Here is a 25,114-nt window from a genome sequence, read left to right as displayed (position 1 = left end):
TGTACACACTTACAAATATGCATATAACAGCTTTGTGCAGAGGGTCTTATACTATCACCATATGTAATGGTTTGGATTTAGAATGTCCCTCTAGCTCTCAAAGAAGCAAGGTGGCTATGCTGGGAGGGGGCTTAGTCCCTATGGAGGGGCCCTTGGAGTGTGGCCTTGGTGGATATGTGTTTCTCCCTCCCCTGCTCTAGGAGCTGAGCTTTGCTTTCTAAGCTTATATTTTCAGTAGGCTCAGTCATTTAATCACCAAATACATATAAAATTATCATTAAATCTAAATTACTAGATATATATGTATATTCAACAAAAATGTATTGTGGGCCTGGGGGGTATAGCTCAGTACTACAGAACTTGCCTAGCATGCATAAGGTCCTCAGATAAATCCCTAGCACCAAAAATAACGATAATAACTGTGATTTTTTCATATATCAACAATGCGTAGGGAAATTGAGATACAAACATGAGTGGATCGGGAATGATAACAGCTTCCATAGATCCAAACATGTATTCACTTAATTACTCGTGAAATGCTAACGTGTTTCACTTTCATCCAGATGGAGGTAAAAGGAATATGTTTGCTAGAAAATATAGCATAATGTTGGCAATAAACATTCTCCAGTCAATTTCAGTGGGAATGAATTCTAAATTAAAATTAAACTTTTGAGCTATCATACCATTTAAACACACAAATTATGAAGTAAAAGTAAAGAAATGGATTGCAGTAAAATCCACAAGCTGTTATGCTATGTGTACTCTTAATAATATGAGCCATCTGGAGGAAAATAGAGTCTTTCATATTATATTAACCATTTACTTAATAAAATATTGAAGACACTAAAACATGAAGACTTATCAGTCTCTTTATCATATAATTACCACATAAAATATAGATAATTGGGGATGTTAATACTTTGCAAGTCTACCATGATTTATTCAGGGTGGACTGCATTACTAGCTTAATATGACATTTCTATCATGTAGTGAGCAAAACCAAGACTTTCTACATACGGACACACATACACATATTTTTCAAATTTCTTGGAGAATGTGTATGTCCTCCCTCTGCCCTCAAGTTAGACTGTATGAATCTGGAAAAGGCCAGATTGGAATACAAACATGAAATATGGGAATTGCTAAAGTGTTAGGTTAGAAGGAGCTTAGTATATAATTTAAAACATATGAATAGCAAGTTAAGTACTGCCCCCCAAATATACAATTTGATCCAGGAATAAGTCCTTTGCAAGGAATACAGAGTTTGAGTTGTGTAAAATTTAGTGAAACGTTGCAGAGTGGCAATGAGTGTGTCAGAGCAACAGAAAACAACTAAAGGGGACTTTGGCCCAAAGGCCCAGTGCCACCTTCCACTGCTTTTCAAGTGGGTCTGAAAAGTCTCCAATGGCCGCCACACGCCTCCATGTGCAGTTGTCTGATGGTATTTGCCTGTGGTTTTTCTCTCACATTTTTTTCTCACTGGGTAATAGAGAATTACAACACACGCACCACTTTAGTGCTCCAAATTCCTAAGGGAATTATCTCCTTCATGTTCACATGCAACTCCAGAGCAGAGTTTTAAGGAAGTCTTCGAAACTCTAAAACCTTTGTGCAAAAAAATAAAATGGTATGAGCCGGGCATGGTACCACACACTTATAATCCCAGCATTCAGGAGACCGAGAGAGGAGGGTTGCGGTTCACAGACAGCCTCAGAATAAATAGGGCTGGGGGTGTCGCTCAGAGGTAGAATGCCCCGGGCTCAATCCCCAGTACTGCAAAATAAACAAACAACAACAACAAAAAATAAAGCCTGGCATGGTGGCACACGCTTATAATCCCTGCGCTTGGGAGGTGGAGACAGGAGGATCACGCAGGTTCGAAGCCAGCCGCGCTGGCTTAAGAGACCCTGTTTCCAAATAAAAAAGTATAAAAATAGGTCTGGGAGTGTAGCCCAGAGGTAGAAGGGTTTCTGGGAACCCCAATACCACCAAAAAATAAAAAATAAAAAAAATAAAGTGGTATGGAAGAAATACCCTTCACTTAATACAATGCTCCTACTAATTCAATATCAGTTATTGAAGATACTGATGGGGTTATTTGGGTCAAAAAAAAGGTCAATACATTTTTGTGAAGAGGACCAGATGGAATCCTGAGAATATTAAAAAAAAACTAGCTTTTACAATTTGTGTATTTATTAGTAGGAAAATATTAATGTTATGACAGTGTGGCATTACACATGATCACCATGAACTACTTTCTATAATAGTTGATTGTGAAAAATGAAAATCAATCCTTGAGCCCTACAAATAAACTGTAACAAAATAAAATAACATTAAGTATGGCCTTGGGCTAATGCTATCTGCTTATTTTCATTAAGGATGAAATATCAAAATAAATAAACTCCTACAATAAAAGGAAACAAAGGTATCCAAACTCACCAAGCCATAAGCCTCAATACTTGTTTTACATGCATTATTTATGCCATATGATGATACTGGTTAGGACATTTAGAATTCTTTATCCTTACTCTTTTTTTTTTTTTTTTTGGTACTGAGGATTGAACTCAAGGGCATTCTATGTCTGAGCTATACCCAACCCTTTTTTCTTTTCTTTTTTTTTTTTATTTTAAAGCAGGGTCTCACTAGGTTGTTAAGGGTCTTGCTAAATTGTTAAGGCTGGCCTTGAAGCTGTGATCCTTGTGACTCAGCCCCCCATGTACTGGGATTGCAGGTATGGCCACTTACCTGGCTCCCTATGCTCTTCTATCTACCACTCACTACTGAATAAGACGTTGAATTTCTATGATGTACAAGGATCTAAATTAGACATTGTCTAGAAAAATAGATTTAAAAAAGCATAGGCTTGTCCTTGAAGATCACAAAAGCTTTTTTAAAATTATTTTTTTACTTTTTGGTGGTATTGGGGATAGAACCCTTCTACCTCCAGGCTACACTCCCAGACCTATGTTATATTTTATTTGGAAATAGGGTCTCTTAAGCCAGAGAGGCTGGCTCTGAACCTGCGCGATCCTCCTGTCTCCGCCTCCCAAGTGTGGGGATTACAAGCGTGTGCCACCACGCCCGGCCACAAAAGCCTTTAAGAAAGAGAGAAAAGATGTCTAGAGATAATCATGATACAAGTAAGAGAGGACAAGGGAAGGAGGACATCAGTACTGACTGAGCGCTTGCTACATATGGGGCACTACGTTAGACCTTTACACACATTATCTTATTTTAATCTTACCCTCTGTTGAGATAAGACATCTTAACATTATCATCTTTGCTTTACAGATGGGGAAAAATGAGACTGACAGTGACAAAGTAATTCATCCAAGTGGGAGAGCGAGGATTGGACTTACCATACGTCTGACTTAAAAGTCTGAGTCTGTGCACTTCTCTGAGTGTGTGACAATATAAAAAACTGTACAGATAATGTGCTGTGGTGATGCAGAAGGGAGAGAGTGCATCTGGGTCAAGGAAAGTAAAGACATCTTATTGGAAGAAACATCTAAATATGCAGGTGGTCATGATGGGATGTGTGGGAACTGAGGGCTAAGAGAATTAAGCAGTCCAAAGAAAAGACTATCCTAAGAAAAGGCCAAAAATATTAAAAGAAAAATGAATGGTTTCATTTGATTTGAGTGAATCAGAGTCCAGAAAGAGAAGTTAAACTACGGTAAGGCTGAAAAATAGGCCAAAGCAGATATGTGAACATCAGGCAAGAAACTAGACTCTACTGCACTCTAACTGGAAAGCACATTGAGACTCAGAGCTTTGGAGTCATAGAGGGAGTGTGGGAGCAGTCTTATCATTTCAGTACTTGACAGGAGGATTACAGGTTTGAGGCCATCCCCAGCAACTTAGCCAGACCCTCAACAACTTAGTGAGACCTGTTTGAAAATAAAAAGATAGAGTTTGGATGTGAAGCTTGGAGTTAGAATGCCCTTAAGTTCAATCCCCAGTAATACACACACACACACACACACACACACACACACACACACACACACTCAGAACCATGAGAGAAAATTTTATCTAGCTAACACATGTAGGATGAGATTGGCTGGCAGTGTACCCAATCCCAACCTTTGGTGCCTCCATTACAGAACAGGAAAAAGCTATAACTATTCTCTTTCCTGGGCTGCCTTTCTGCAGAATGGCAATGGGGAAGTCAGATCCAAAAGCCACAGCAATCTGGAATCCTACCTAGGATAACAGGTGAACAAATTTTTTTAAGATATGCTTTATACATACAATGGAGTTTTACTCAGCCGTAAAGAAGAACAAAATCACGTCATTTGTAGGAAAATGGATGGGACTAGAAAACTTCATGCTAATTGAGATCAGCCAGTCTCAGAAAATCAGGGTCCACATATTTTCTCTCATATGTGGAAGCTAGATAGAAAAAAGGAAAGAAAGCCGGACATGGTGGCACACACTTGTAATCCCAGCATTCGGGAGGCTGAGACCAGAGGATTGTGGTTCGCAGACAGCCTCAGCTACTTAGGCCCTCTGCAACTCAATGAGACCCGGTTTCAAAATAAAGAATAAAAAATAGGGCAGGGGGTATTGCTCAGCTCAGAGGTCAAATGCCCCTAGATTCCATCCCCAGACCTGAAAAAAAAAAAAGGAAAGGAAAAAAAAAGACCTTGTGAAAATGAGGAAAGCCCAGCAGAAGATTGGAAGGTGACAGTAGAAATCATCTTGAGTAAGGAAACAGACCAAATACTCTTATTCTGGCCAAATATGAAGGTATTACTACCAATCTCTTTAGCATATATGGGAAGAAAGGAAGGGTTATAGAGCATGAGTATGAAGGGTAACATACCAAACGATATTGTGTGCATATGTGAATATATCCTTAAAATGTCATTATTATATAGAACTGCAATGCAATGCACCTATGGGGGAAAAAAGGAAGAAAATAAACCCCTCCAAAATCTGGTAGGCAGTAAGCTGGAGAAATTTGGCCTTCGCCCACTATTAGCAGGGTATGCAGAGTGTCAGGGCTATGACTCTGCTACCTGGTTAGAGAGAGGAAATGGAAAGGAGAGCCTGGGATAAAGAGAGAAAGGTAAAAGGGAATGTGGAGCTGGGGAGTGAGTGACTCGGTACCAGGCAGGAGTGCCTGGATCTACCAGGACCATGTTGGCACAAGGCATTGATCTCAAGCATCTGCATGTGGGCAAAGGGCCTCCTTAAACTCAGCTGCACGTTCCAGGTCTAGCCTGGGCTGGTGGTTATCTGGATGGGCTGGTGGTCATCTGGATGGGCTGGTGGTCATCTGGATGGGCTGGTGGTCATCTGGATGTGAAGATGCAGGGGAGGACAGACACATAGGCTTAAGGTCATCCTTAGAGGTGGTGATTCTGATGTTAATACATTAGTATTGAGGGAACTATGCCCAGAGATGTGACATTTTTCCAAATTAGACATACAAAGGACCTACAGATATTTGAAATAGTGCTTCACATTACTAACCATAAGAGAAATGCAAATCAGAGCCACAGTGAGATACCACCTCACACCTGTCCATGGCAATTATCAAACAGGCAAGAGATAAGTGCTGGTAAGGATGTATGTGGGCAAAAGAGAAGGCCGTACGCTGTTGGTAGGCAAGTAAAGCAAGAGAATCATTATGAAGAGCAGTATGCAAGTATGCAACAATTAAAAGCTTACATGTGACGCGGCCATCCCACCGGGCCATATACTGGATGGAGCGACTCCAGAAAAGCTCATGTGTAGGCAATGCAACAATGTTCAGATGTGAAACGACAGAATCCAGGCTCTATCCTCATCAACCGGCAAATCCACTGATGGCTTATTCATCCGAATAGACTCACGTGGTAACTGTAGGCAGGTAGGCTGTGGCTGGAGAACGCAAGTTACGGGGGGTGTGGCCTTGGGGAGCATCACTGTCCCTGGTCCCTTCGTCTCTCTCACTCTGCTTCCTGGCTAACATGATGTTTCTGCCTAGGAGCCGGCCAACCATGGACTAAACCTCTAAAACGGGGAGCCAAATAAACCTTTCCTCCTCTAAGCTGTTCTTATCAGATATTTTAGGCAAATAAATGAAAATGCTAACTAATATATACCCCCAAGGAAATGAAATAAAATAGCATGTTAATAAGAATTTTACAGTAAAGCCAGGCATGGTGGCACATGTTTGTAATCCCAGCATTTGGGAAGCTGAGACAAGATTGCAGTTCACAGACAGTCTCAGATACTTAGTGAGGCCCTCTGCAACTTAGTGCAACTTAGTGAGACCCTGTTTCAAAATAAAGAATGAAAAATAGGGCCCCGGGTATAGCTCAGAGGTAGAATGCCCCTGGGTTCCATCCCCAGTACCAAAAAAAAAAAAAAAAAAGAATCTAATAGTATGTAATAAGAATCTTCACTCTTATCCATGTTCATTGCAACACTTTTTGTGTTTGTGTGTGTGCTTGGGTTGAACCCAGTGGCATCCTACCTCTGAGTTAGAATTCCAACTCTATTTTATTTTATTTTTTTATTTTTAAAGAGGGTCTCACTACGTTGTAAAGAGCCTCATGAAGTTGCTGAGGCTGGCTGAGAACCTGCGATTCTCCTGTCTCAGCTCCCAAGTACTGAGATTACAAATGTGCACCACCACACTTGGCATTGTAACACTTTTCACAACATCCAGGATATGAAATCAACCTAAGCACCCTTCAACAGAAGAATAAATAAAATGTGGCATATATACATAATGGAATATTACTTGGTCACAAAAAAGAATGGAATCCTGCCATTTGCAACAATGTGAACAAAACCAGATGACATTATGTTAAGTAAAATAAACCAGACATAAAAACAAACACACATTGTGATCTCACTTATCTGTGAAATATATTGATAATAGTCAACATAGAACATTGTCCTAAGAGTACCCTGATGGATGAATGGAAATACTGCCATTTGCAGCAACACAGATTAATTTAGAGGGCAATTGTCTAAGCAAAATAAAACAGACACTAAGAGACAAATGCTGTATCATCTCAATTGAACTCAGAAGGATAGAGCATAGAGATATTGGCAAAAAGGTATAAATTTTCAGTGATTAAAGTAACCTCTGAGGATATAATACTGCATAGCATGTGGAGAGAGATGTGTTAATTTGACGGTTATAATCATAACACAATGTATATGTATATGTAATCAAGTTGTATACTTTGAATATATTCAATTATATATCAATTCAATATTTTAAAATATATAATTTTAAATAATAAACATAAAACTATTTCAGGAACAGAGACTGAGTCTGTCTTACCACAGTTTTGTAGACTTATCATGCCTTGTACATAGTAGGGATTAAATAAATACTTGCCGGGTGATTGAATTGAATTATGTTAATATGAGTTAATAAACAAATATCAGGGTTATTTCATTTCAATACAGCAAATATAGCTGGGCGTGGTGGTACACGCCTTTACCTAGTACTTGAAAGGCTGAGATAATAGGGTTGCAGATTCAAGGCCAGTCTCAGCTACTTTGCAAGATTCCCAATAACTTTAACTTACTAAGAACTTTTTTCAAAATAAGAATTGAAATAGAGTTTGGAGTGCAGCTCAGAGGTAGTACATCCCTAGGTTCAATCTTCACTACAGAAAAAAGTAAAGAATTTCCTATTACCTCTAATTTGAAATCAAATACTCATCAGCCTCTTCTCTATCTTCTTTTCCTTCTCTCTGCCCTTACTCCTGCTCTGCCAACACTTATTTTTTCTCTTTTCACCCATTTCTTAACTCACTATGACACTGCTTACTTTATCCTGTTGTTTTTCCCTCCAAGAATTTCATTTCCCTTGATTCAGTAGAGTCACATCCTGTGTCTTTTAAAAACAAAAGTCTAACCAGATACTAACATTGTGGTTTTTTTTTTCCTAATACCCTTTCATCATCTCATATCCTTTGTCAAGAACCATCTTTTTACACAGCTAGATAAGTGCAAATACTCGCCTGTATCCCCAAGGGGCCGCGTGCTTACACCCCACACTGTGCCCGTCACATGTTCACTACTTTGTGTCCCAGTCTTCCCCACAACCTCTTAAGAAGCTAAACTGAATCCCATCTAAGCTGTGTCCAGCTTCAGGAAGACACCAGAATTCCTCCCTGAATAACAGTTCCCTTTAACCATCAGTCTTCAAAATAAACCCTTATCAATCTGGGAGCTCTTACAAAAGTACATGCAATAGAGAAAAAAAAGCAGAATTGAGTTTTTCACTCACTAAAGAAGAGCTCTGTGTCATAGAATACCATGAATGGAGGCTGGGAAGTGCTTAACCTGTGTAAGAAACTCTCACTGACATAAACATTTGCACAAGAATAACAAGTTGCTACTTATAATCATATCCAAATATTTTTTAAAAGTTAAAAGGATATGCAAGCTTTCGATTCAAACATTCCTGATTCTTTTTAGAGGTTCCTTGTGAAATCAGATTGTATCTTCCCCTACAGACCACTCATAAAATAAATATAGTTTACTTTTCCAGTCCAAACTACAAAAACTTATTCCTTGTATATCCCCAAAATATTCTTATTATATAATAGAAATAAACACTTATTGATAGTAACCCATTGAAAACTGGAAGTTGGGATTCTGGAAATGAACCATTCCCAGTGCCACCCAGTTAGAGGAGCACGGAGAAGCAGGGGGTGGGTGAGCTAGCAGAAGGGCCTCCGGTGGTCAGCTGTGAGCCAGCCAGGGTGGGAGATGGGTTGAGCAATAACAGAGAACCTGTCCAGACGGCAGACTCTTCCCGCAACCAACCAGCTGCAGGAAGAGATGGGAGAGAAGGTGGAAGGGAGTCCTACAGTGCTCATGTCCTTCCCTTTCTCACAACTCACACCACATGGGGATAGGTGCAGAATGGGGATGGACAGAATCCACAGGGAGAAAGTGAAGGTAAATTAGTTATCACGAATCTTGTACAAACAAAAAGAAACTGTGGAATTTTAGCTAGAAATTTTGCAAGACCAGGGAAACCAAAGATGACATTTTAAGGAAACAGCAGGTATTGTTTAAGCCATTAAAAATGGAAAAAAGAAAATAGACCAAATTATAAGCTCCTGGTATACAAATATATTTCGAGTGACTAATCATTTTTAGTGGCCAAATCAAAGAACATGGAAATTTTAAGACATTAGATTGCATAAAAGAAACTGTTTCAGACATTTTAAAGTCATAAAATTTCCTAATCAGGTTTTGTATGGGAAGGAGGGAGTACTAAGGAATGAACCCAGGGGATTCTACTGAGCTACACCTGCAGCCCCATTCGTTCATTTTTGGTACTAGAGGTTGAACAAAGGGTATTCTATCTCTGAGATACACCCCAGCTCCCCCCTCCCCTTTTAAACTTTTTACTTTGAAAAATGGTCTCCCTAAGTTGCTGAAGCTGGCCTTGAACCTGCAATCCTCCTGTCTCAGCCTTCTAAGAACTGGGATTATAGGATTGCCCCATCACTTAGGGCTCTCTTTCATTTATTTGAAACAGGGTCTCACTGAGTTACTTTGTGTTGGCCTCGGACCTGCAGATCCTCTGGCCTTTGCCTCTTAGTATCAGGATTAATGAGCACGTGCCACTTTGGCCAGCCTCTAATTGAGGTTTTAAAGGTATATTGCTTGCTTGTTTAGTGTATGTACCTTATGGATCTATGTTAAACACACTGAATGCATAAAACTTAATATATTTTAATAAAATTTATTTAAGAAAAAAGTAGACACAGTAAAGAGTTAATATAAGATAAAATTATGTAAAAATATAGGAACTCTGCTGTACAAATTGGTATTCACATCTATTAGATGGGTTACTTTTAATTGTTTATATTTTTGCAAGGCATGGTGGCACATGCTTGTAACCCCAGTACTTGGAGGTTGGGACAGGAGGATCACAGGTTAGAAGACAGCCTCAGCAACATAGCAAGACTCTCATCAACCTAGAGAGACCCTATTTCAAAACAAAATTGTAATAATAATGTAAAGGGCTGAGGAGCTCAGAGGTAGAATGTCATTGGGTTCAATTCCAAATACAGAGCCAGGTGTGGTGGCGCACGCTTGTAATCCCTGCACTGGGGAGGCTGAGACAAGAGGATCACACAGGTTCGAAGCCAGCCTCCTACTTAGTGAGGCTTTCAGCAACTTAGTGAGACCCTGTTTCCAAATAAAAATATAAAGTAGGTCTGGGAGTATAGCCCAGAGGTAGAAAGCCTCTGGGTTCCACCCACAGTACCACCAAAAAAAAAAAAAAACCCACCAATTCCTAGTACAACACACACACACACACACACACACACACACACACACACACACACACGTCTGCAACAATAGATTTATATTGAAAATATAAAGCAAAGTCAGTACCTTTCTATATTACATCAAAAGAAGCCAATAGGATTGCAGTTGAAATAATCAGTCTGTGTAGACTACAACATTTTTAGTACATGATTAATCAGTACCTAATGCAAACCAGTTCATACCCGAAGTTAAGTCATTCGGCTTTACATGAAAGTCCTGTGGTCCTGGTTCAGATCAGTTAAGAGTTTTGCTTTATATGATGCCACATTTTTAAACTTGCCATCTGGCCCAACAGCTGATCCAGCTCATACAACCCTGAATGCCCCAGGATTTATTCCTGGGAAATATTTGGTCAACTATGTGGTATCATAATTACCAGTTCATAGCTTTCTTATATTCTTTGAAAAACACTGGGAAAAAAACTGGAAAAATCCCAAGTTTTAGTTAATTTGTTAGAAAAGATTTCACTTACCTGAGGACCAGGTTGACCCTGAAATTGACAAGAGGAGAAAAAATTATAATGTTGTCATGTAAAGTGAATATTTTTACTACCAAAACTTAAACTCATCTTGGAAACCTCTATAAAATATTTCTGAAAAAAAATAACATGTAACTACCAAGATACTTTGTGTCTTTAAAATTCATATTGAATCTTAATACTTTTACTCTATACTATTTACCTAAAATCTTATTATTATAGTTGACTATGTGTAAATCCAAAATAACTCCAGAATCTAACTGGGGAAAAAAGAAGGCATAGGAATATCACCCTTCATAGTGTCCTAACCAAGGGGTTACTAAGAGGGAGAACCTCCCAGCATAGATGTTATTGAGTGACGTAGTCAGACATGACACAGTTATGATGGAGAGAGTGAGGGAGAGAGCGAGAGAGAGAGAGCGAGAGAGAGAGAGCGAGAGAGAGAAAGAGAGAGAAAGAGAGAGAGAAAGAGAGAGAGAGAGAGAGAGAGAGAGAGAGCGAGAGAGAGAGCGCACACACACAAGCACATGTCCACACATGTGCTGGCTGAGCGTCGGTTTTAGAATTCCCTAACTCTGAAATTCTCATTGTTTCAATAACATTTTAAGTGAATTTTTATAAGCATCTTTTACTTAGCACGATTCAACAGAAGGATATTTAAAAGAAAACATTAAGTCTTTGGATCATTCAGGAGCATCCTAATCCTCACACGATCAGTAGATTGTGTGACCTTTGGGCATATTTATTTTGAATGTCATTTTCTAAGCTCGTAAAAATTTCAAAGCAGCATAACTCTAAATGCTTCCAGCTAAAGAAAAATCACCTGTGAATAGAAGTATTGATTACACATCACCTTCTTAATCGCCAATTGAATTTTGTATCTGATGAGATTAAAGAAAAATTCACACAGAGAATATCCAAAAAAATAATTGATGTGCAATCTCTGTCTCTGCCGTGTGTCCTTGGGTAATACACCTGGGAACTCTCTAGGCTTGGAATTTCTACAGAAACTTCTTTGAATTACTGGGGATAGGCCAGGTGATTTTCGAGAGCTTTGCCTAAAAATATAATGGGCTAGGTCTTATGCAGTCAAACCAGAAAGAGGAACCAAACCGAGCTACTGCAGATGTTACCCACCCCACTCCTGTTCTAGCTTGTGTGAACTGAGAGAAAGAGACTAACATTAATTATTCCTAGGTGCTAGACGCTTTGGCTTATATGTTACTCCACTTATTCCTTAAAACTCTCCATTTGCAAAAGGAGAAACTGAGGCTCAGGAATGAGCTGAAGGTCCCATAGCCCACAGGTAGAAAACCAGAACTTCACGCCAAACCTAATTGAAAAGTTCACGAATTTCCTACCAGGCCATTTCACATCTCCATCTAGAAATGCAAGCGCACAGATCAAGCAGACTTGCTGGGGTCAGCCATGGTACGGGAACCTCTCATGGTACCAGGGCGTGCCTCTCAGCCCCCAGTCCAGCAGGCCCTCGCCTGTTTACTGATTACTGCACAGAAACCAGTCTGTCAGAGCTTCTTAAAAGGAACAGCCCAAAAGTCAGCACTAGACATAAAGCTGACACTTGAGAACCCCCAGAGATAGGGCTCTCCACTGACATGTAAATATGGACCTTTCTAGATTTGTGAACTGAGTAAAATTACAATCTGTGTATTTTTCCTCCCTCTTTCTCTCTATCCCCTTAAGCTTTGGGTCTTAATGAAGCAAGCAATGAAAATTAAAAAAATATTGATATGCATCTTGTATAAAATTCCACAATCTATCTCTTACCTGTGTTATATGAAAAATTGAAATGTAGGATTCTTTAAATTCAGAAAAAAAATTCTAAATAAATCTAACATAATTCCTGAGGTTTCTCTGTTTCCTGTGGTTGTTCTACAGGTAATAGACTTTTGCCACTTCTCTTTAAAATGTGGCATTTCTGCTATTACACTGAATAAATGATTCAGCACAATTTGCACATATACTATATGTTGCTATATACAAAAATGCTTTGTGTTATGGATTTTATGTTAGTGACGGAATAGCAGTAAGGGACAGTAAATTTTTTTTCTTTGGTTGGAACCGTTTTATCTCCGGGCTATACTCCCAGACCTATTTTATATTTTTATTTGGAAACAGGGTCTCTTAAGCCAGTGAGACTGGCTTCGAACCTGCGCGATCCTCCTGTCTCCGCCTCCCAAGCGCGGGGATTACAAGTGTGCGCCAACAGGGTCTCCCTAGAATGTAGAGTCGAGTCTTGTTATGTTTCTGAGGTTGGTCTCAAATGTGTGATACTCCTGTCTGTCTCTCAAGTACTGGGATTACAGGCGTGTGCCACCACATCCGGCAAAAATTGACTTTAATATAGGCATTAGAAACTGAGGTTACTCTAATGTGTGGTATGAATTTACGGTGTATGGTGTGTATGTGCATGTACACAGAGGTGGGGGAAAAAGAAAAAATGGCTGTGGGTGGTGGAGAGGCTTCCCAGAGAAACAATGCCTATAACATGACAAAGCTGGTAACTTCCTTGAGACCCAGATCAGGCAATACAAGATTTTTAAATCTTACACAAGATTCCAGACCATCTGTCCTCACCCCCAATATGCTGTAACAGTCTACTCACTAGCATACCTACAACACCTGTAAGGAAACAGCCCAGCCGGACAGCTGGAATCTTGTAGTTCACAGAATTGAACCTTTTGCCTCCAAAAGGGAAGCAGTCTCAGGGCGGGGCAATCCCAGCAGGAGCCTAGCCTGGAAGCCCAGGCCAGAGCCCTCCAGGGAGACAACCTCAGGAACTTCCTCCTGACTGAGGGCACCGGCCAAGAAAGATTGTCATAGGCTAATCGCCAAAAGAAATCGTGTTCACGGTTTCCAAAATTGCTTCCGAATAGTTATTTGAGAACTAGAAGCATTTTCATTAGTTAGTGGGTATTTTTCTTGACGATTCTAATTTTGAGGTAGTGAGCACTATCAATAACAACCTGTGAACATTAGCTTTTTTCAGTTTTCTAAAATACAACCCAAATGATTACTTATCAATTATAATTAACCCTCACAAAACACAACTTAAGTTGATGTTTCTCAAAAAAAATAGAATTACTGAAAAGGCTTTTTATTATCCTCCCCCCAAGTGAGTCACCAACATGTCTGTATAAATAAAAATTCAAATCTTGCATAGTCAAGGGCCATGCCAAGCAAAACAGTCAAATCATGGGGACACTCAGGAGCATCCATGTCCCCAGCACAGGTGCACAAGTGAAGAAGGCAAGGGCGCTGGGCTACTTCCCTGGACACCCAGGACAACATCCCCCGGCAGCGCAGGCACCAGCAGGACACAGGGAAGCAGGAGGAATGGGCTTTGAAAGAGAAACTCAACTGTCAGGAGCTGACGCTTGGCAGAAAAGTGTCCCAGGAAGCTGAATGCTCTGTGAAGCAAACAAGACACCAAGGAACACGGTAGATGAGAGGAGCCATCACTGGGGTGTGTGCTGCTACTTCAGGCAACTAGAGAGCCGCAGTCAGCGTTCCATGCTGGGCTGTTATCACTATTATGGTTACCCGAAAGTGCTAACACTCTTTTCTCAATCAACAAAGCTCTGGATTCCTGACTGAGGCAATTAGTTTCACTACATGATACTTTTTTTTATAGGTGGTAAATCTGTGTCACTCTTTTCGGATAAGACAAAATTTTTTTTTCCATTTAACACATGCACAGATAGGGTACAAAGATTATAGTCTTGAAATGTAGTATTATTTTGAAATATTGATTAGGATAGCAAACAAATATCTTTACTGTGATCAGTTGTAAATAAAAACCCTTTCATCTACTCAAACTGAGGGAATATTAGTATTATTTGTGCAACTCTGAAAAGTGCTACCTCTGTGTGAAGGTAATTAGAAAGAAATTGCCTCAATAACTCAGAATCTCATCACTGTGAAAGCTGAGCTTGACTGTCACTTTTGTTGTTATTGTTGTTGTTTTTGGCACTGGGGATTGAAACGAGTGGCATTTTACCTCTGAGTTACAACCCCAGTCCTATTTTTATTTTTCATTTTGAAACTGAGTCTCACTAAGCTGCTGAGCTCCTCGCTAAATTACTGGGGCTAGTCTCAAACTTGTGATCCTTCTGTCAGCCTCCCAAGCACTGGGATTACAGGTGGGAGCTACTACACCTGGCTTTGACTATCACATTTAATTTAGCAGAGTCAGATACATTTCATTCTTCTGAGATGAAAGAAATCATTTCTATGCTTTGCAATTTGAAACACTGTCTAAAAAGTCATTCAATGATGCCTACTATAATTTCATCATCTCTTAGTAATTCTCAAATACACACATTCAGATATCAAGCTTATTTTTCTTTTTAGGTGGAAAAAACACCGGCAGCAGGCATTGACATAAAGCTCTAGACCTACAGCCAAAGGACTCAGGGTGGCAGAGGCCTGTCCTGGGGGCAGGAGGTTGCTCAAGGACCAACAGGCATCCTGTTATAGAACCCACCTCAGTGGGATGGACCCCTTCGCTTTGCAATCTGAGTCTATGCCAGCAAGTGGAATAGATGCAGCACAAGGAAGCAGGAGTGTCATCCAGCCCCTGTGCACTGGAAATCTGCTTACATTTTAACATCCAATATCCCAGTGCCCAAGCTACAAAGTGCTTCCAAAGCAACCATGAAGCTGCTGTGTGCTGAAAATACCCTCACTGCCTCAAGAGGGTAGACCTTGTTTTTGAGGAAACATCAGAAAGATTACTATTCTTATAATACTACATATTCAAATTACAGTTTCTCAATCTATTATTTCAGAATGGGTTCTCCTGGCTTCTGTTCACTGCAGAATAAACACGTCCATGTCAAGAGGAGGTCTATCCTTTGAGGAGTCTTAGTTGGATAATTAGACTGGGACTAAGGCAGCTACAGACAGCAGAGGCTTCTGAAAGGAGTGCACACCCTACTGACCGTGCCACTGAGCCTGAGCAGGAGAGTTCTGTTTTCAAGAAGCACCACTTCCATATCTAGCTTGGTGTGGTGGCACATGCTTGTAATTCAAGTACATGGGAGGCTGAAACAAGAGGATTGTAGATTTGAGGCCAGCTTCAACAACTTTGTGAGACCTTCAGCAATTTATCAAGACCCTGTTTCAAAATAAAAATAAAGAGTTAGGGCCAGGCGTGGTGGTGCACGCTTGTAATCCCAGCATTTGGGAGGCTGAGACTGGAGGATCACGGTTCACGGACAGCCTCAGCAACTTAGTGAGACCCGGTTTCAAAATAAAAATACAAAATAGAGCAGGGGGTATAGCTCAGAGGTCAAATGTCCCTGGGCTCCATCCCCAGACCCACAAAAAGAAGAAAGAGTTAGGGGTATAGCTCAGAGGTAGAATGCTCCTAGGTTCCATCTCTAAAAAGGAGAAAGAAAGAAGAAAGAAAGAAAGAAAGAAAGAAAGAAAGAAAGAAAGAAAGAAAGAAAGAAAGAAAGAAAGAAGAGAAGGATGGATGGAAGGATTCCATATATAAATAACAAGAGAATGAGAATACTGGTGTCAAATTACTTTGTATATTATGCTCTACAAATAGAACCCAGAGATTTCAAGTTGGCTATATGGTCAATGCCAATTTTTTGAAATTTAGATAAAAGTGTGTATTAGCTTTTTAATCAATAATCAATATAATAGAGACAAGCAAATAAAGAAATAAAGCATTTAAAATTATGTGCATAAGTTAAAATAAGATTTTACAAGGACTACATAATCTCTTGCTTCCACAGAGTCTAATACACTTGACTGAAATAAACATTATTCATAATTAATATTACCTGTTGTGCTGCCCAACAGGATAGGTATTAGTTCTTACTGGAGTTGCAGTCACATAATATTACTTAGATAAGACTCTTTCAATTTAAAAGTTCCTTTTGAAAAATACTTAATCCGCAATGGTTTTAATGTTGGAAAGGAAAAGCCATATTCAGTGCTACAGAAAAATGGCAAGTCTTAAATCTACATGGTATTTCTCCTTTAAAATTTCAGAGATAGATAAAGGGAGCAAAATGAATATGAAAGTTATTTTATTAGTTCAGTGTAAGGAAAGTAAAAATCAGTTTAAAACTTGAAATTTATTTTATACTATTTTCCTTTCATAAATAAAAATGTATTTTAAAATGTACTTATATTTAAATCAGTTCATAAGTCTCTCCCATATTAATTAAAAATACTTTCTAGTGTAACATTATATTAATTTTTGTCTCTTATGAGTAAATGTTCCATATGTGGAGCATAAGAAATGAAAAAATTATATAGTTTATATTTTTGCCATTAAAATGATTACATACAGAGCATAAGATAAGGACTCTTCTTATATGCATTAAATTGTATTATTAAAATTTATTGGATGCCTAATAGTTCGCTGAACTTTGTATTTTTGCTATTACAAATAATGTTTGCATCTTTTAATATAAATATTTGACTATTTTTCTTATTATGTCCTTATGCTACAACACTGGAAACACAGTGTTCTTCCAATTATGAATTATATATGTTTAGATATTTCTTTATATTATAGTATGTAAAATACAAGCTCTACATTTTCTAAGATATAATTTAGTATGCTCATACATGTGTATTTATTTAGGCATATAGTTGTAAATCTAACAACTAGAAAGAGAATAATAAAGGAAGCAAGTGGGAAAAAGAAGACAGGAGGGAGGAAGGCAGGGAGGAAGAAAGCAAAAGAAGAAAAGGAAGGGAAGGAAAGAGAAAAACGTACACAGAAGTGGTCATCCCTGGGTGGTGGGATTGTGGGTGGTTGTTTTAATCTTTGTAGTTTCTATTCTTCAAATTTTAGTAGGCCCATCCTTAATTACAAAAATATATTATCATAGTCAGGTTCGGTGGCACATGCCTGTAATTCCAGAGAACCTTAGCAATTTAGCAAGATCCTGTTTTTATTTATTTATTTATTTATTTATTTATTTATTTATTTATTTATTTTTTGGTGGTACTGGGGTTCCTGGAAGCCCTTCCTCTGGGCTACACTCCCAGACCTATTTTATATTTTTGAAACAGGGTCTCTTACGCCAGCACGGCTGGCTTCGAACCTGCGCGATCCTCCTGTCTCCGCCTCCCAAGCGCAGGGATTACAAGCGTGCGCCACCACGCCCGGCGCAAGATCCTGTTTCACAATAAAAAGTTAAACATGCTGGAGAGTATAGCTCAGACCCTGGGTTTAATCCCCAGTAATTTACACACACACACACACACACACACACACACACACACACTCACACAGGATCAAATATCTAATTCATTACAGAAAACTTTTAAATAGAACCTTAATAATTAAGTTGCTAAACTTTTTCCATATTCGATTCATTTACTCAAAGATCTAGGCCAGTGATTGTGAATTGCAGTTTCCAACTTTTTCCCAGTTCATGGTGTTTTTAATGACTTAGAAGAGTATTATAAAATTATTAAAATATATTCTCCACAATTCAGCAAGTATGGGTTTTAGGTGTGCCTTTGCGTACGCCCTGCAGACTTTTAGGAACAGGTTGGCAGTAGAGGAGGGGAGAGGAGGATTATACAATCAAACACAAATGATGGGCCATGGAGGCTCTGTAGAGACTGGGAATCATAGAATTAGTTGAAACCTTTGCTGTTTTGCAAACCAAAATATTTGGGTTGGAATTTGGATGTGTTATTTTATGGAATCATATAAAGAACCTATGCTTTTGAGTACAAATCTGTATTATACTTCTAAAACGTAACACTGCCCCAAGCCTTTTTATCACTAGCATGAAATCAGAATTGGGTACCAAAATGTAAATACATGACCAGTTTAACAGATATGTTTAGTAGGATACAATAAATATATTTAATACACACGAGGGTAGACACCTGCTCTGTCTCCATTGCTTTAAATACATATGCCTTTTAAAGAATGTGAAGGCCACTTTCTACTGAGCCACCAATTTTTGTTACATTGTATGTATTGAATAATTTGATTTCTGCTATGTTTTAAAACATCCTTAAAAGTGTGCCATTTTGACTGTTCCAAGTAAATATTGAAAGCCAATTTATAAACATCTCTCAGTCTGAATCAATTTATGTTAGTGCCCAATTCCAATTTTCTAAATATTGTGTGAAAAAAATGGGCTTTACTGCACTCTCTGCAGCTGTCCTAGATGTTTTGCGTTAATAAATGCGTGCTAGCAAATTTCTAACACTCAGAGAGTCAATTAATTCATAATGCGTGAGTCACATCATGCTTACTGCTCCAGCAAGGCAGAGCCCTAGAAATGAAAATCTATTTTAAAATTGGGAAGGAGAGCTCTGCAAATAGACAAACACATGTGCTTTAGGGACCCAGATGTTCTGGGCTATATCATAAGAGCTACCACTTACTGGCTACCATAAGTCACCAAGAGTTTTACAAATGACATCTCCCTTTATAATAATAACCCTGCATACTGGGAGTCATTTCTACCATTCTGTATATAAACAAGGTTTCAAAAAGATCCTTTTAGTCACACGGCTTGTGAAAGATGAAGCTGGGATATGAGTGTGAGTGACAGAAACCCTCCTGTGTCTCACTTGCACCTGCTAATGGCTGAAACCATGGGTTTGGGTGTCCCCAGGGGGTAAAAAGGAGCTGTGATTCTGAACCTTCTTTTGAATTGGACAAGTGGTACAGCTGCTCTGGCTATCTAGGAAACACTTTAAAATGTCACACACACACACACACACACACACACACACACACACACACTCCATCTATGGATTCACTAAGAAAGCACTCATCTTGTGTTAAGAATCCCCAGTTAGAGAAATATCTGTATTTTAGGAGCAAGAAAATAAGAGCATCTTAAAAAGGAAACTAGAGGAAAAGAATTAAAAACAAACAACAAAGGAAATCAAGATTGAAATTATAAAAAGAGATGTTGATTGAATTAGGATGACAAGTATTCCATTCCATTTAACCAGTGGGAGGTCAGACTTTTTTCTGCAACTGATTGAGCAGTGAGGTGAGGAACTTAAGACAAGAATAAGCCCCACAGATGTCAAGCAGGTGTCGTGTGAGGTGCAGGCTCTGATTGTTCCTGCTGGCTGCCTGGACCAGTGTCTCAAGAAAGTTCTGAGTTTTGGAAAAGAGTGCTGAGATTAATCAGCAGTGTCTACAAAAGAGAAAACATGGAAAGCATATGTACCAGCTATTTGCTGACCTGAATAGACAATTTTAGTAATTGTGCGTGAAGGGAAGAAAAGAAATAGAGTAACTAGAAGGGATGCAGAGTTGGGGGGAAGCGCTTCTTTGTTTCTGTGGGAAGAACAAGGTACATGAATGTGTTTACAAGCTGATAGAAGACTTAAGTTGGGAGAAAAGAAATGGCTTGTGGAATCAAATCAGTATTTAAAAGAACACAAAGCGAAGTAGGGCTAGAGAATTATGATAATGAGTGGAGACCTCATTTTATCTAAGAAGAAAAAAAAGAAACTGAGGATATAGTCATCTTGTAGGCACCAGGAGAAATGAGCCCTCCACACCCTTGGTGAGTTGAGGAATTGGTGGCTTCCAGTAACTGAGGGTGTGTTTGGCAAGGGTAGGGAAAAGGAGAGGAAGAAAGGCTTGGGAGGAGGGGCAAGGCCCCTGGAACTAGGCCAGCCATGATAAGAACTGGGCTTTTATTTTTTTAATTAATTAATTTATTTATTTATATTGATTGATTTTTTTTGTGTGTGGTACTGAGGGTGGAACCCAGGAGCTTTTCTACCTTCGGGTTATACTCACAGACCTATTTTATACTATATTTGGAAACAGGGTCTCACTAAGTTGCTGAGAGCCTCACTAAGTAGCTGAGGATGCCTTCAAACTTGTGGGATCCTCCTGTCTCAGCCTCCCACCCATTGGGATTACAAACTGCGCCACCGCATCTGGCAGAACTGGGCTTTTAATCTGGATGAGCCACAAAGCCACTAGGAGGCTTTGCATGGAGAAGCAACCCAATCTGAAGTGTGTTTGAAAAGGCTCATAGTCATTGTGCAGAAAAATCTGCACAAGAGTGGATACATGGAAACAACTCAGAAGGCTTCTGTAACATCCTAAGTAAAGCACAAATGATGGAATGGGCCAGCAGAATAGCAGCGGAAGAGGTAAAAAAAAAAAAATGGTCAGATTCAGGATTGATTCTGAGGGCTGCCTGGAACAAGGAAAGGAATGGGGCGTCCTTGCCTGGGATGCGGGAGCCAGAAAGAGGAGTGGAAATCTCAGAAATGACTTGGACCTGTTACATTTGAGATATCTATGAGATACTTACCTGAGGGTGAGGCCGTAACAAACTCACACCTGAGAAATGTGGGCCCAATGTGCATTTGAGAGTGTCTGACATATAATAATAATGTGACAAGATAGCATGAGGTCATCTAGCAAATGAATGTAAGAAATGAAAAGAGGTCCAGGGACTGAGTCCTCACTTAGAGACTATAATAAAGAAAACTAACGAGTTACAAAGCAGGCTGGGAAGGAGCAGGGAGGGAGGCAGCGGATACCCAGAGGAGATGAGAAAGAAAGAAGGGACCAATCGGTTTGGCTGAATGTGGGCCAGTAAAATTTGGATGGAATCCTGACCACTATATTTGTCATAGTGAAGATGACTGGTGGCTTTGATGGGAAAATTCCAGCAGAGCAGCAGAGATCAGAGGTGTGTGCTTTATACGCTTTCAGAGAGAGTAGGAGCTTGGCACAGTGGCACACGCCTGTAATCGGGCCAGCCTCAGCAACTTAGAGATCCTGTTTCAACAAAAAATAAAAATGGCTAGGGGTATAGCTTGGAGGTAGAGTGTCCCTGGTTTTAATCTCTAGTATGCAAGTAAATAAGTAAATAAATAGATAAATAAATAAATTGTTACAGATTGGGAAACTGTCCCCAGGGACCCCTGTTAGGGTTCCGGACACAATTTCCCTCAAACCACAACAAAACCCCAAACGACCAAAAAACAGAAAATTACCGCAGGTTCTTGTCCTAAGCTAAGAATAAATATGCATAGCTTGGACAGTTGCTGAAGATTTAAAGTTTATTAAAAGATAGAAATACAGAGGATAGGTACAGCTCCATACCAGACTGGCATGGAGGGGTGACTACTGGAATGAATACACCAAAGGGATCACAGGTGGACCAGACTTTTTATACCCATGACCTCCATCTTGTTTATGTAATTCTGACGTAGTGAATGTCCCTGTAAGGTACCTCCCCCAAGCAAGGTGTGGCAAGGTGTCTCCTTTCATGAAGGTCTACCCCTCCTACCATCTTAGCTAGCTTATCTAATCATGTAGATCTGTCTTTAGATAAAGGCCTAGTTCTCCTCTCCTATTGACTTGCTAATTACATGTAGCTAAGTCAATCTAAGTTTCAATAGCTGTTTGCTTCCTGACCAAAGCCAAGCCTTTCTCTCTCCAGGTCTGCCGCCATTTTGACACAATTATTTTTGAAATATATTAATAAACAGAGCTTTCTCAAATCTTCCTACGCCATTCCCAATACTGGTACATAAATAAATAAATAATATTACTTATATTGCTCCTATAAATAACTCTAAGTATAATTATGCACGTTTGTATTGTCCTGCTCAACATATTCTGAATTTCCTCACAGTTCTTAGATAGTATCTATAGACAGTACTCATGGTAAACTATGAGTGATTTGCACAAATCACCCATGCCTACATTTTTATGCAATAAGGCCAAATACACTTTACCAACTGAGTCACAGAACCTCCAAGATTATAGAGCTGTCAGCAGAGGGCAGATGAGATGCTAGAGGATGATGGCTTGCACTTGGAGCCCTCAGGGAGCTCCAGCAGGATGGACTGGTCACTTTTACTCCATCACCAAAGGTCATGAATGACATCTTGTTTGGACCAAGTCAAGGCACGTTAGATCTGGTGGTCAAAGCCCTTGGTGCCAGTCTCTGGAGAGGCCCTTAACCTTGTGACCTGCCTCCGATTGCTGCTGGAAGCTGGCCTGACTCCCCACCCTGGCATGCCTTTGCATACTTGTATACCCTTCCATTCAGCCCACATGTCAAAACCCTGTCTGTGCTGAGGGGTCTGCACCTCTCTTACAAACTTTCACCTCTGCCCATTGGGCAGGATTGCATTTCTTCTCAATATCCACACTCCATTGTCTTAATTTTTCTGTGACCTTACCATCTGCCTTAAATTACAGGTGTCGGAGTGACTTATATCTCCTCCTACACTGCCTGCCCTTTCAGCAGCTAACATTAATGAAGCTGTTGCTGTTGCTTATGTGGCTGTTAGGAGGTAGCATTGTGAACCCCTGGCTACGGTGTGGAAACTGAGACAGAGCGATGTGGAGTGACTCACCAAGACCATGCAATTAATTAGCGGAAACGCTGAGCTAAACGCTCAGGCCTGTCAGATTCCAGAGTCTACACTCTTAAACTATTATGCTATACCACACAGTCCTTGGACAGTGTGAGGCATACTATGAACATTTAAAAAAAAATTCAACCTCATATAGGTTTTTATTCAGCCAACATTTAGTAAGTATCTACTAAATATCAGGCAACCAATAGTTGTTACATAAACAAGGCAAACCAAGGCCTGGACCCTTTTACCAGGAACCCAGGAGCAACACGGAGAGGCTCATAACATTGTTTTCAGATTTCCATACTTTATTCTCTAAGCAATTGGAAAGGCTTGTAATAGAGGATCAAAGTATGAAAACTAAGGTCCACTCTTCTTAATTAAAAAAATTGATTATATTGCAAAATAAACCACCTTAATTTATTTTAACCAAGAACATTATACAATTAGCGATGCTAGGAATAAATTAGATACTGTCATGTCATTATCAAAAGTAACCTGAATACATTTCTTTTCTTCTGTAATATAAATGTTCTCAGTAGAGACAGGGAGTGGAGCTGAGCAGTTTTAGAGCCACTGGCTAAATTACTTCTATTGATGAGGCTCTGCGGGTTCTCAGTGAATGATTCTAAATAACTGCTGAGGGATGAAAGCAAGTGTTTCATGGGCTGTGGCCACAGCATGCTCCCATCTACTGGGGACAGAATTAAGCACCCCCTCCCAGTGCATAAAGGGCTTCATGTCTCACCTGGGGCGTGGCTGACTGGCCATCCCTGAAATTATATAAATGAAAGGAAGTAGGCTAAGGTAGACATTTGTATTAATGATTGGTGTGCAGGAAGTAAATTAGGCTACCCCACCAGGTCCTTCTTAAAGGGGCGGAAAGGCAGTATAACCCTTCAGAAATCAAGTCTGCTGAAGCAGTCTTTTCAAAGCCTTTGACAAACTGCAAACCTTGGTCATACAAAATTTTTTTTTGAGTGTTTAGGAAAAATTTTCAGATGAGTTCAAAACAACATGCGCACATGCATGCACACACACGCACGCACACACATACTCACACAGGGAACAGAACAAGCATGGACATGAAGCATAAACTGGGACATCTGCATAAAGGAGCACCAACATGTTCACAAGGGTCAGGGGACAGATCTTGCCAGCGGGCAGAGGGAGGAGTTTTCACTAGTGTCAAAAAGCAGGTGCAATCCAGTTCTGGGCCCCCCTAGCTCCTGTGTATACCCCCATGTGAGCCATCTAGAACACAAGAAGCCTGGTCCCTTGTTTGAACAGTTCTGTTGTGATGGCTTGAAGGAACAGCGGAAGGCAATCCCAGAGAGAAGGTGGAGGTTATGCAATCCAATCAAATCATGCTGCAGATTTTCAAATTTTTAAAAAGAATAGTAAATGTGAAACCCCTTTACTCTGTGGTTTCCAGAAAATAGAACTCAAGCCTGCCTATTTTCTGGTGTAGAAAACATCCAGGTTTTTAAATTCTGAATAGGAACACTTACACACTGTTGGTGGGATTATGAGTACCACTTTGAGATCAGTGTGGAGGGTCCTCAAAACCCTAGGAATGCAACCACCCTATGACACAGCTATACCACTCTTCAGTATCTTTTCCAAAAAATTAAAGTCAGAGTACTATAGTGATTCATGCATACCCATATCTATTGCAGCACAATTCAAAATAGTCAAATTTATGAAACCAGTCTAGATGTCCACCAACAGATGAATGGGTAAAGAAAACGTGGTATATACATACCATGGAATTTTACCCAGTCATAAAGGAGAACACAATTATATCAAATGGATGGAACTAGGAAATATTATGCTGACTGAAATCAGCCAGTCTCAGGAAGTAAAGGGTCCTAATGTTTTCGCTCATATGTGGATGCTACCGAGAAAACAGAATAATAAGAAACAAAAAAGACTCCAGAT

General features: G+C 39.7%; 1 protein-coding gene across 1 annotated transcript in view; it reads right to left on the bottom strand.

Moving 5' to 3' along the window:
* Nucleotides 1-25,114, bottom strand: part of COL25A1 (collagen type XXV alpha 1 chain) — a gene marked incomplete at both ends in the record, with an annotated part of 482,772 nt that overhangs the window by 181,426 nt on the left and 276,232 nt on the right. The window contains one exon of the mRNA XM_080697535.1: nucleotides 10,787-10,804. Coding sequence (XP_080553661.1) covers nucleotides 10,787-10,804 — 18 coding nt within the window. The remainder of the gene's footprint in view (nucleotides 1-10,786; nucleotides 10,805-25,114) is intronic.

This window comes from Muscardinus avellanarius (genome assembly GCF_963383645.1).
Source record: "Muscardinus avellanarius genome assembly, chromosome: 6".
NCBI lineage: Eukaryota > Metazoa > Chordata > Mammalia > Rodentia > Gliridae > Muscardinus > Muscardinus avellanarius.
This window is presented reverse-complemented; position numbering and strand designations above follow the sequence as displayed.